Source organism: Dicentrarchus labrax, unplaced genomic scaffold (genome assembly GCF_905237075.1).
Source record: "Dicentrarchus labrax unplaced genomic scaffold, dlabrax2021, whole genome shotgun sequence".
In the NCBI taxonomy this organism is placed as follows: domain Eukaryota; kingdom Metazoa; phylum Chordata; class Actinopteri; family Moronidae; genus Dicentrarchus; species Dicentrarchus labrax.
This window is the reverse complement of record NW_026136712.1, coordinates 17243114-17255000: the sequence shown is the minus strand read 5'-3', so window position 1 is coordinate 17255000 and position 11887 is coordinate 17243114. Positions and strand designations below refer to the sequence as shown.

Below are 11887 nucleotides of genomic sequence, written 5' to 3'. Positions count from 1 at the left end.
TGTATGTCACTGACTTCTTCAGAGGATGTGTGATGTTGTTTCATAACTTACAGAGTGGAAGTAGATGGGCAGAGAGTGAGCTTCAGGCCTGGTTGTCCATAGCAGCTGGTCATCAGCAGCGTTGCCTTGAGAAGGTGTCTCATTACTTGCCAACACAAACACACACTCGGTGACCTCGAGACTATGCAGAGCAGCTGGTTGAGGAGCCTAAAGTTGGTGTTATTTACATCAGAATGTGTTTGTTTGTTTTGAGAGAAGGATGATATGATGGTGTTTCATAAGGCGTCATAAATCTGCTCATATTTCCTCTCAATAAAAAAAAAAAAAGGCAGAGAGAGGAAGTGAGTGTGAATGGCAGTTTCACTGCCTCTCTGCTCACAATTGTGCGTTATTCTCATCCTCAGGTTTATAATAAGAGCTGCTCCGGTCTACTTAAACCCTTCTCTGTGGGCGAGGGGTGTGTGTGTGTGTGTGTGTGGTGGGTGAGTGAGTGCGTCACCGTCTGTGTGTTTGCAGTATGTAAATTATATCAGTATCCAAGGCTGTGGCACCTGTCACGCTGCCCTGGACTTCACTTAATTTGCCTCGTACATAGTCACAAGTATGAGAAAGTCTTTTAAAAGGTTTGATATAAAACTGAATACAAGGTCCTTTCTGGAGCTGTTAATGGCCTCTAGAGTTTAAAAGGCTTACAATATTCATTATAAAATGATTATAAGTATATTTGTAGAGCGGAAACAATGAGTTAATTGCTGATTGACAAAAATAGTCACTCTTTAAGCAAAAATAAAACTACACATTCAGACATTTGCTGGGTATTTTTCTCTTCTATAAACATTTTTGGGGGGATTTTCTCAGGTTTTTTGTATAAAATGTTTAGTTGACTGGGGCTGGGAGCACTTATGATGGGCATTCTTCACTATTTTCGGACATCTTACAGACGAACAATTACTTGATTAATCAAGAAAATAATGAACAGGTTAATCAATAAAGGAAATAGTTGTTTGTTGCAGCTCTCTACAGGTAGATTTGAGCCCCTGTAAACTCTGTTTGCTTAGAAAAACAGTGAGAAAGCTCTTTAAAAAAGCTAGTTTCTGGACCTTGAGTTGGTATTTTTTGTTGTGAACTTTGATACTCAAGTCTTACAGCTAAAACAAGTGGCTATAATTCAGTCCCTCAGTAGTCCATTAATATGATTAAACAGACTTCTGTTGTAGAAGTGGTCAGGAATTGGCTCTTTTTGGATTTGGCTCTTTTTGGCCAATAAAAAGCAATTTTTTTAATTGAAATATTAATCTTTTTTCTCCATTGCTCCAAAAGGTTGACACTGAGTAACTTGGTCATGAAGGCAAAGTGAAATGAAGTGTTTATTTGAATCCCTCAGCGTGACTCCTCTAATGAGGCAGACAAACAGCCGCAGCAGCACAGCTTGATATATGTCCTCTGTGGCTCCTTGTTACGTGGCAAAGAATGGTGTCTTTTCCTCACCTTTGTCACCGGTTCGAGTGTTTCATATGCCTCAGAAAGTAGCCAAAGGAGAAGCTTTATTATGAGGCACCCAGTGGAGACAAACAGCAATTATAGTTGATATTCACCAACTACATTCCTTCTCTTATTTACTGGAATTTAATCTTCTTTTCTTTTTATTTTCTCGTTCAAGTTTTCTTGAGAAAAACCACAAGTCAGATCCACGTTTCCCTCCGTAGCTTATCGTTCCTCTGCAGATATGATGTGTGTCTGTGGGCACTACACACTATCAGTACACACTTGGTCATCTGCAGTTAACTGTGAGTATTAAATGAAAGGCGGCGTGGACATTTGGAGCTTCACAGACGATGTAAGAGATGAAAAAATGGAGATTATTACCAATAATAAGTTGTTACTCAGGCTTAAAACTGTTGTAAATGATGAATAACAAAGCAACATTTTGTCTACGTTAAGAAAGTACATATTTATAAAAGGTCACACCATTTAAATGTTTTCATTTTAGATACAAATTTCTGTAACTTCTTTTAAAACAATAATACTCTCACAACAGTTCCTCTTTTACACAACTTCTTTCAGAAGTCAGATGCAGGACTCTACTTTTATTTGTTGTACGTTTGCTAAAGAATTAGGCTAAATTCAGTTATTTATTAGATGGACTAGACTTATGACATTTAATATCAGTATTGTATGAGAAAGCAAACGTTCATGGCACATTGTAATCCGCTCTAATGCAGTTTGTATCGTGTACAACGGTGAACATTATCTGCATCAGTATGTTGATTCTTTGGCAGTGGACATGTATAAACTGTGAAGTCAATGCTGAAACTATGTGCTGTATGTTTTGGTTCTAGTTAACGCAGTTATGAGTAGGGGTGGGTATTGTCAAGGACTTCACGATACGATTATATCACGATACATTGCGATACGATGTATATTGCGATATATTGCGATATTCCACATAGTTAACTGAGAATGTAAAAACAACTATATTATATTGATAATTCAGCAGACAAATTCAGTCAAAACAATGTAATTCAAAATGTCCTTTTTCAATTTCTTTATATTTGGCAAATTACCAAACACACAGCTCTAGCTGCCATTACATCAAAATGAAAATTATGTGCACTCTCACACTTTAACTGGACGCACTGATTGAAAACAAGAAAATAAAGTGTACAGTGAACTCACTGAGGATGGTGAGGGGCTAGTAGAGGACTGAGCTGAAATGTACACATGAAAATAAAGTGCATGCACAAGTACTCCTTATTATCACTTAACACAAGCGTAGTTTGCCTCGCGTCGACAGGTTTTGGTTGCTGCGGTAACGCTGTTGTATCTGCATGGCGTCTGACAAGGTGAGTTCACAAGTTGGTTGTGTTACCTGAATGTTTCACGGCAGCGTGACAGAGCTTGCAAATTGCATTTGCTTTATCCAAGTCCATGCTCCCTGGTTTGTTTTTGAAACCGAAGTGCACCCACACATCGGCTTTGTATTTTGAAGGCGCTGCTCTACCGTCAGTAGACATGCTGCTTCCATTTACTCTGCCAGAAACTGCGCCCGCCAATTCGAGGCAACCAGAGTCGTCCTGCGACACCTACAGGAGCGGAGGTTGTAGTTCACATCACAACCTGTTTAAAACATAGATTTTTGGAGCTGGAAATCGATGTAGTATATCACGTAAATAAATATCGCGATATATTGCCGTATCGATTTTTTAGCACAGCCCTAGTTATGAGCGTGTTTTATTAGCAGTTTTCTCCAATTCTTCTCTGCAGTGTTCAGCCTCTCTGTCTGCTACACCTACAGGTTTTATATCATTAACCTCACATTTCTATCAAATAGAGAAACTTTCCACTGAAATGTCACCAGAATTATTATTATTGAGCTTCATAGACTTTGGTTCAAATACTATATATATATATATACTTTTATTATTTTACAACATGAACGTGTTTCAGTGTTTAATTGAAAACAGCTTCTATTTTATAATTTCTTCCTTTGATTCAGCAAATCAGAATATTCCTGTTTTCAGCTGTGAGATGCAACTGAAATAGAGAAACTATTTATTACTGTTATCATTTCCTCCCCCTAACTGTTGGCAGTGATATTATGACCCAAAGTCAGTGTGTGTGTGTGTGTGTGTGTGTGTGTGTGTGTGTGTGTGTGTGTGTGTGTGTGTGTGTGTGTGTGTGTTTGTTTGTGTGTATAAGACAAAGGGGGTTGATTTCATCCTCCTCTTTGGAGTTTGGATGTGGGGGTGTAATGTGATGGATCAAAGATTGTGTTGCCATAGTGACCCAGAGCAGTGGGACTCTCAGGTCTCTCTTCTTCCTTTGTGTATGTGTGTGTGTATATATACAGTATATCTATTGTGTTTGTGTGTATTTGATTGATCATGTATTTGAGTGCTACGTCTACTTCTCTCCTCAGTGCCTGATGACCTCAGTCCAGAGGAGAGACAGGAGCTGGAAAGCATCCGCCGCAGAAAACAAGAACTACTCCACGACATACAAGTAACAACACACACACACACACACACACACACACACACACACACACACACACACACACACACAATTTTTTACACTTTTATATTCCTTTAATAAATTTCTTAGGCTGTATTCACACATGTAGTTCGGTTCATTTGCTCCGGATTAAGGGATGACATCTTACATTGTGACATTTTAGTTCTGCTTCCTGTTCACACAGACTTTTTTACAAACAAACCAAGAGGAGTAAACATGAAGTTATATTGATCGTCGATTGGACAGATTTGGTGATCCCGCACCATCAGGAACCCATGTGGGGGAAAAATCTCCAGTGACTCCAGTGAAGCATTATTAGTATTATTAGACATGAATAATGACTAACAGGACAATCGAAGGAGGAGTAATGATTCGGAGCTTATTACTGTGGGCTCGCTGTCACACACTTAATGAACGGACGGTACACGGAGGTGGATACAAGCACAGCAGTTTTAACAGCTTTTGACTCAGTAATCAGGCAAAGTATCTGTGCTGACGTGCACATGTATTACCCTGGTTACCAAATGATTTGCATAAATACATACAGGGCTTTTATAGATTGATAAGAACTTGTAAGATCGCTTCCTGAACAGTTTTGTGATTTCTTTTTGAGTTGCCGTCATAAAATCCTGTGTTTGGTTCGTTTGCTTTCACTCTGTGTTCACATATGCCCAAACAAACTGCACCAAGCGGGTAAACGAGACGAGTACACCCTTAAACTTAAAATAAGCTGAATTCATCTGGAGTTCAACGTCTTGGCCCCTGTTACTGCTTGTTTTCTCAACAGCACAGCCGTGAAAGGGAGTTTGTTTTTGTCCCTGCTGTAAACTCTGTGGCTGTCTAGTCTGTTGCAAGTCTATTTTTCATTTTGTTGTTGCTTTTCGATGATAGGTTCACAGTTTTTACAGCGTGAGTAATGTAAGTCCCTCTTCTGTGCAAAAGATGTATTCGAAAAAGTAAATGTGAGCATTCAGCAGTCTGAGTTAAATGAAGTCTTCCAAAGTTACTGTGTTTTTAGTATAAACTAATTTTCTTCTGTTTCCCTGTTAAAGGAGGAATTCAGTACCAAAAACACTAAATCTCCACTTAATTTGTCTCACTTGGACATTAGCTTCAGATAAATGTTTGCACAGAACAATCCCGTCTATTGACAGCACATTAAAAGGAGATGAATGGTCATTATGAACAGGAGGAATAATTACACCAAGCAAAACCTGTTTTAGTGGCACCTAACTATTGTTCTCAGACCATTGTGAACCTCTCCTTTCAACCATTTAAACTATTTCAGGGAATTTCAGGAACGGCCAGATTACACCGTGCATTGTTTCCATTTTTTCCTCTTTGTCTGAACATCACATTGTTCACGTTGTTCTTTCTTCTCTCTGTGTCCTTGAGTGGATGCTGTACCTCCATGTCTAGACCAATGTGCCTAGGGAGGTGTGTGTTTGTGGGGGGTGCAGGCATATGACCACCGGAGCGTTACAGTACGCATTCACGATAGATGATCCTCTTTGTGTGCGGTGCGTCTGTACGAGGGGGGGTGGACCTCGTATATGTGTGCATCCTCTCTGCCTGGGGGGACAGGTTCAACCCCCCCACCCCGCTTCAGTTCCCCCTACAACCTTAAATAAATTAGCGGGACATTCTGTGTCAGCTCTTTATCTGGGTACGTTCATTTCCAAAGCACACATAAGAAGAATAAATGTCAAAAGTTAAATAACAGACCAAAATTATAAAAGAACCAATAAAATCAAACTATTTTGATTATGGATTCATTGTTTAAGTCATTTTTCAAGCACCAAATTCTCTGAGGGGTGTCTGCTTTCCTTAAATATTTATCTACTGTCCATTAAAGTAAGAACTTGAGAAGGACGAGTGCTCCACCTCAGTCTAACCCCGGTGTTACACCAAATTCTGTCACAATGTCACAGAAACACTTTCAACATTGTAGAAAAGATAACTTCATTCCTCACCAAACAAACTACCCAAAAAGATCTGATAAAGGATTCGAAGGAATCAGTAGGATAAAATGCTATTGAACGCCATCCCTAGTCCCTCAGTCAGCAAGGTGGACGTCCAGAACACACACACACACAGACGCACACAAAGACAAACACAAACAGGCCCTCAGGGCAGCGACACTGTGCGAGTAGATTGATGGAGTTTATTACCGAGGTCGGCTCCCGCTCTGCGCTTCTCTGCTCTAAGCCCCGCCCCGTTCTTGCCCTGGGGGGCTGATGGGTAATGAGCCATGAAATATTCCAGTAATGGAGACAGAGGACGCTGTTCGCTTTTGAGGCGGTGTAACCATGGAAACGCACATGGAGGAATCCAGACAAGTGAAGTTATTTACCTTGTTTACCTGGTTTTCACACAGACACACATTCACTGTAGATGATTACAGCTCTAATCTGAGACTCCGGCTTTGTCTGCCTCTATTTCTCGTCTATAATTATCTTTAGTTCATTATCTTTTCTGCTGGCCTCACTGTTTCTCCATCTGTTTCTCTCCTCTGTTCTTTCCTCCCATAACCTCTGAGCTCTCCGAAGCAGCTCCGCTAAGCCAGTCAAAGTCTTTGATCCTGCATATTCCCCACCAGTGTGACTCTCAAACAGACCCGGGAGGGAGTCGAGGGGGGCGGGGGGAGTAGGCTGATAAATCTGGGTCAGCACAGGGGAGAGGGGAGCAGGGTAATGGTGGTCGGCTCTGACCCCAGAACAGGTGCTACAGCTCCCAGAGAGGATTTTCTGCAGAGGGCGGCTGTTACACATAACTCCTGCGGAGAGAAAGAATGAGTATGTCTGAGAGAGAGTGAATCACGTCTGCACTTTTTAAGGTTTTTCTGGGTCATCTCTTCAGTAAGAAGGCTGGAACAGACGAGCATTGTGCCGTCAGTGAGATCAAAGCATCTCCTGGAGGTTTATGTGAAGGGTCGGATGTCACAAATATCTGTATGTATCTATATTTCTGTTATTGTTTCATCACTCTCCTCTCTCTCTCTCTCTCTCTCTCTCTCTCTCTCTCTGTCTGCTCTCAGAGGCTGAAGGATGAGATAGCAGAGGTGACCAATGAGATTGAAAACCTGGGCGTGACTGAAGAGAGGTAAAGTATCTCTCAACAGCGGTTCCTGTGCTTGTGCATGGGCAGCTAGGGTCCACTCAGCCTTTGTTTTAATGGAAGTGCATTCATGGGTAGAGACAAAAAGAACTGCCTGTTGAGATTGTTTAAATTTATAGTCGATAAAATGTCAGAAAACTGGGGTGGAAAAGAGTTAAAGTCTTCAGATTTATTGGTTTATCCGACCAACAATTCAAAACTCAAAGTTGGTCAGTGGTAAATAAAACACAAGGTCCACTTACTTAAATATTGTGGGAGCATCAAACTAGTGAATGTTTGATATTTTTGCTTAATAAATAACTTAAGAAATCAATATTTCTGTTAGCTAATGTTTCATTGATTGGCAAATGGATCAATCAACAATAGTTTTCAGCACTAGTGAGTTTTTGGTGATTTAACCCACCGACTGTGTGTTTGCAGAACAGTTATTGAGCTTCTGGTTCATCTGTTTTTTTAGGAAAAGCATGCAGAGGAATAAACAGATGGCCATGGGCCGAAAGAAGTTCAACATGGACCCCAAGAAGGTGAGAACAAATCCACATCGTTCTCTTCCTGCAGATAACAAGTGTAGGGCTGCAACTGACAATTATTTTCTGCATTAATAAAGTTATAATTTAGTCTAGTTTTGTCCTACTAACAGCTCAAAACCCAAGGATATTCAGTTTAAACTGATAATAAAACAGAAAGAGAAACAAATCCTCACATAGAAGCAACCAGAGAATTTAATTGTTATTCTTTCTGACTCAAAAGAAGGAATTGATTGTGACTGCAGCTTCAGATTAATGTTGAAGGTCTTGTTTCAACCTCACTGGACAAACTTACACTTATTTTTTTCTAAACTTTTGGAGAAGTTTCATATTGAGTGTATTGTTGTTGTTCAGACCGGGTGGTGCGTTCTGACTTTCTCCCTCAGGGGATTCGCTTCCTGATCGACAGCTCCCTCCTGAAAAACACCAGCGATGATATTGCCAAGTTTCTCTACAAGGGTGAGGGGCTCAATAAGACGGCTATCGGCGACTACCTCGGTGAGAGGTGAGATACCACGTTCCTTCCAGCTTAAAGTCATTTCACACAGCAGACTGAAAGAGAGCCATCATTCATTTCATTGTTTTCATCAGAAGTAATGATAGCAGACTCAGAGAACCCTTTTAACAAGAGGATGAATGAAGAATGTTTATCTATGTGCAGGACAAATCAGGCCTTATCAATATACTATATTCTCTCTAGATATGAGCTTTTGTTGCATTAGCAGTTATAAAAGATCTAATGTGCGTGTGGGTGTGCGCGTTTGTGTGGGATCGCGTGTGTCGTGCAGAGATGACTTCAACATCGAGGTCCTGCACGCCTTCCTGGACTTACACGAGTTCACAGACTTGAACTTGGTTCAGGCTCTCAGGCAGTTCCTGTGGAGCTTCAGGCTGCCCGGTGAGGCTCAGAAGATCGACCGCATGATGGAGGCGTTCGCACAGAGATACTGTCGCTGTAACCCGGGAGTGTTTCAGAGCACAGGTACGTACGTCTGTAGAATTTAGTCATACAGTCACAATTTTTAATCCACAATAGATTTTTCCTGTTGGTTATTTTAGTGGTCAAGTCTTGAAACAGTGCACACACACACTTTGTCTTGGTTTACAGATACCTGTTACGTGTTGTCGTTCTCTGTGATCATGTTGAACACGAGTCTACACAACCCCAACGTAAAGGACAAACCCTCCGTTCAGAGATTCACTGCGATGAACAGAGGCATCAATGATGGAGGAGACCTGCCAGAGGAGCTATTAAGGGTGAGAGAAGTTCAAATCAAATCTCCCTCTGTGATACAAAAGAAATACTACTACAAAAACATTGTAGTGGTTTTATTGGTGTAAAATGTCAAATTTAGTCACAAAACAGCAGCAAGAATAATTTAAACACAACAAATTTAACATGAAAAAGTATCTGTAATCTAAAGCATTTTCTATACCTGCAGCCTGCTTCACATCCCACACGCACACACGCACACACTTTGCTTTAACTCTGCATTAAGCCAGTGCCCCTCTAAAGCATTATTTTAAGTTTTTATTATTTTATTATACAGTTTTATCTGATGTTTTGCCTTTAACATTATCCAGTGATACAAAACTTGATGCTGGAGTCTTTAAATGTTTTAAAAAAGATAATGTAGCCAAAAAAAGGTCAAATTTCAAAGAAAAACTGCCCTCAAAGACGCTCTTTAGGTGCAGAAGCAGTCTTTGCTCTTCTATTGCTTTACAGAACAAAAATATAGCCTATATTCACGCTCATATGCAACCCAGTGATCTATATTCTAACATTTAATCATCTTTATCTCACCGTCTCTGTAGAACCTGTACGACAGCATCAAGAATGAACCCTTTAAGATCCCAGAGGATGATGGGAACGACCTCACACACACCTTCTTCAACCCCGACAGAGAAGGATGGCTGCTGAAACTCGGTATGTGCATCCCTCTGGTGTGAAGTGGTTGATATATAATTTAATTCATTCAGTCTCTGTGAGCTGGAAGTCCCTCTAGTGGACTGAGTCCGTAATAACAGGAGGAGACTGTTAAACTTGTGTTGAATACTTTTTGTGTAATACTCTTTCGTTGACGTTCTTCTCGTTTGTTTGTTTTGTTTCATGGGTTTTTGACTCCAGGAGGTATGTACCCACCTCTCCCTCCCCAGCTTTAACGCACTGCTTTGCTTCTAAGCTGCCCCCCTCCCTGCCTTTGTTACTCCCACTGGCTGTGTACATCCACCCTCACATCACACATTTCATTCAGAATAAAGAATTCATTTTTGTGTCTTTATTTCCACCCTGCGCTGTACGCTGTTAAAGCTCTGAAGTTGTTTCACGTCTGTTTCTAACTGCCGAACACGTTTTAACCTCAGCTTCTCTCTTTGCGATCAGTGGGCTTGATTTTAACCTGCTGATCTGTGCCTTCAGTGTGCTTCAACGCGTTTCTGTCGTCCAACAAATCTAGTTTTCTGTCTTCACATAAGTTTACAGCTCACCTGTAATCTGTCCTCAGGTGGACGAGTTAAAACCTGGAAGAGACGCTGGTTTATTCTCACAGATAACTGCCTCTACTACTTCGAGTACACGACTGTAAGTACTTCCTGTTGGGCATTTTTCATTAGTTTTTGTTCAGGTTTTATTAGTTTCACTGTTTTTTGTTTTTGTTTTGTTTAGTTAACTGTAGTGACCTTGGTAAGTCCAGTGTTCCTGTCATTGTAATTTATTTTCTCTCTGCTGTTAATAAAGGATAAGGAACCCAGAGGAATTATTCCACTGGAAAATCTGAGTATCAGAGAAGTGGATGACTCCAAGAAACCGGTAAACTTTGTACTCTGTCTCCCATATTTTGTCATAAAACTGACTCATTTCTGCTGTTTTTCTCTCTCAGTAAGACGTCTTTAGCTTAGGATCACGTCAGATTTGGAACGACTAAAACAAGAAGCTGCTAGATCCATCCATCAGTTGTTAGAGTTAGCAGATACAGAGCAGTTATTTGTTCTCGGATTCTTCTTTTTATCTCCTGTCATCAGGAAATCTATTTATTCCCTCAGAATCTAATTGGTTTTTTTGCACTTTCCAGACGTTTCCTGTTGACTCCTGACTCATCTTGTTTGTTCTGCTCTCTCCCAGAACTGCTTCGAGCTCTTCATCCCCGACCACAAAGATCAGGTGATCAAGGCCTGCAAGACGGAGGCAGACGGCCGTGTCGTCGAGGGAAACCACACTTTCTACAGAATCTCCGCCCCGACCGCAGAAGAGAAAGACGAATGGATCAACAGCATCAAGTGAGACACATTTAAACTCTCTCTCTCCTGCAGATGATCGGTGTGATGTTGAATTCCTATAAAGTCTTGTTACATAACCGTCTTTCATCTCCCACCTGCAGAGCCGCCATCAGTAAAGACCCGTTCTATGAGATGCTGGCTGCTCGGAAGAAGAAGGTGTCGTCTCTGAAGGGGCTGTAGAGCTACTGAGGATTAAACCTTGAAAAGAGCTTTGACTTGAAGCAGCGGACTGGATTATGGAGCTGATGCTCCTGCTGCTGCAGCGACACTCGGACCTGCCACAGAGGATCCAGCTTTTAAAGAGGCTCTTCCTTTGTCACCTTCAGTACCGACACTCTACAGGTTTGACCTTACGTTCAACGTTTTATTCCCCATCTAGAGATGAAATGATTCAGTCGTAGCTCTCTCTCTTTTTCTATCCCTTTGAACACCGTGCTCCTGCAGTACTGTGTCGACACCGTGACCTCTGGTTCGGACTCCCACTCCTCTTAAAATCTGCTGTAACGGCTGTTGAAATGTGTCTGACTCACCTCAGAGCCACTTCACACAGACCCAGTGTTTGGTCTGCTGTGGTACAATGAGTTACAGCGGATGAATGAATCACATCAGACATTTTCAGGAGAGCCTAAAACACTTTAACTTAGTTTACAACCAGCCTCTAGTTTGAACAGTTGAGTATATTTTCCAGATGTCCTCTACTAAAAACACTTAATGAAGAAAACAGATTAAGTGCAGGACAGATCTTTAGTTTCATTTGCCATAAAAAATGCTTTTTTTTTTTTCTAAGCCTGTTTTTTTCTTACTGCTGTTGGTCTTTTGTCAAAGCACTGTTAATGAAAATGAAGGTAATGCATAAATAGCTAAATATTTATTTATCCAGATTCTTGTAATTTATTGTTTTACGTTTTGTCTCATTAAAAAGGTTTAAAAACCAATATTTAACTTTCTCTTTT

The 11887-nt window shown here is 40.8% G+C and overlaps 1 protein-coding gene across 7 annotated transcripts in view; it reads left to right on the top strand.

Annotated features, from left to right (window-relative positions):
- Positions 1–11869, top strand: part of cyth1b (cytohesin 1b) — an 18499-nt gene extending 6630 nt beyond the window's left edge. For 2 of the 7 annotated variants that reach the window (XM_051417426.1, XM_051417429.1), the window contains exons 2-13: positions 3920–4002; positions 7052–7116; positions 7589–7655; positions 8045–8163; positions 8447–8640; positions 8767–8915; positions 9474–9585; positions 9787–9789; positions 10163–10239; positions 10396–10467; positions 10780–10934; positions 11036–11869. In XM_051417426.1, the coding sequence (XP_051273386.1) occupies positions 3920–4002; positions 7052–7116; positions 7589–7655; positions 8045–8163; positions 8447–8640; positions 8767–8915; positions 9474–9585; positions 9787–9789; positions 10163–10239; positions 10396–10467; positions 10780–10934; positions 11036–11114 (1175 nt within the window). In that variant the 3' untranslated portion in view covers positions 11115–11869. Of the gene's footprint in view, positions 1–3919; positions 4003–6694; positions 6810–7051; positions 7117–7588; positions 7656–8044; positions 8164–8446; positions 8641–8766; positions 8916–9473; positions 9587–9786; positions 9790–10160; positions 10240–10395; positions 10468–10779; positions 10935–11035 lie in introns of those variants that run through there. The other 5 variants (XM_051417425.1, XM_051417427.1, XM_051417428.1 and 2 more) reach the window with 3 other exon arrangements.
- The last annotated feature ends 18 nt before the right edge of the window (positions 11870–11887 follow it).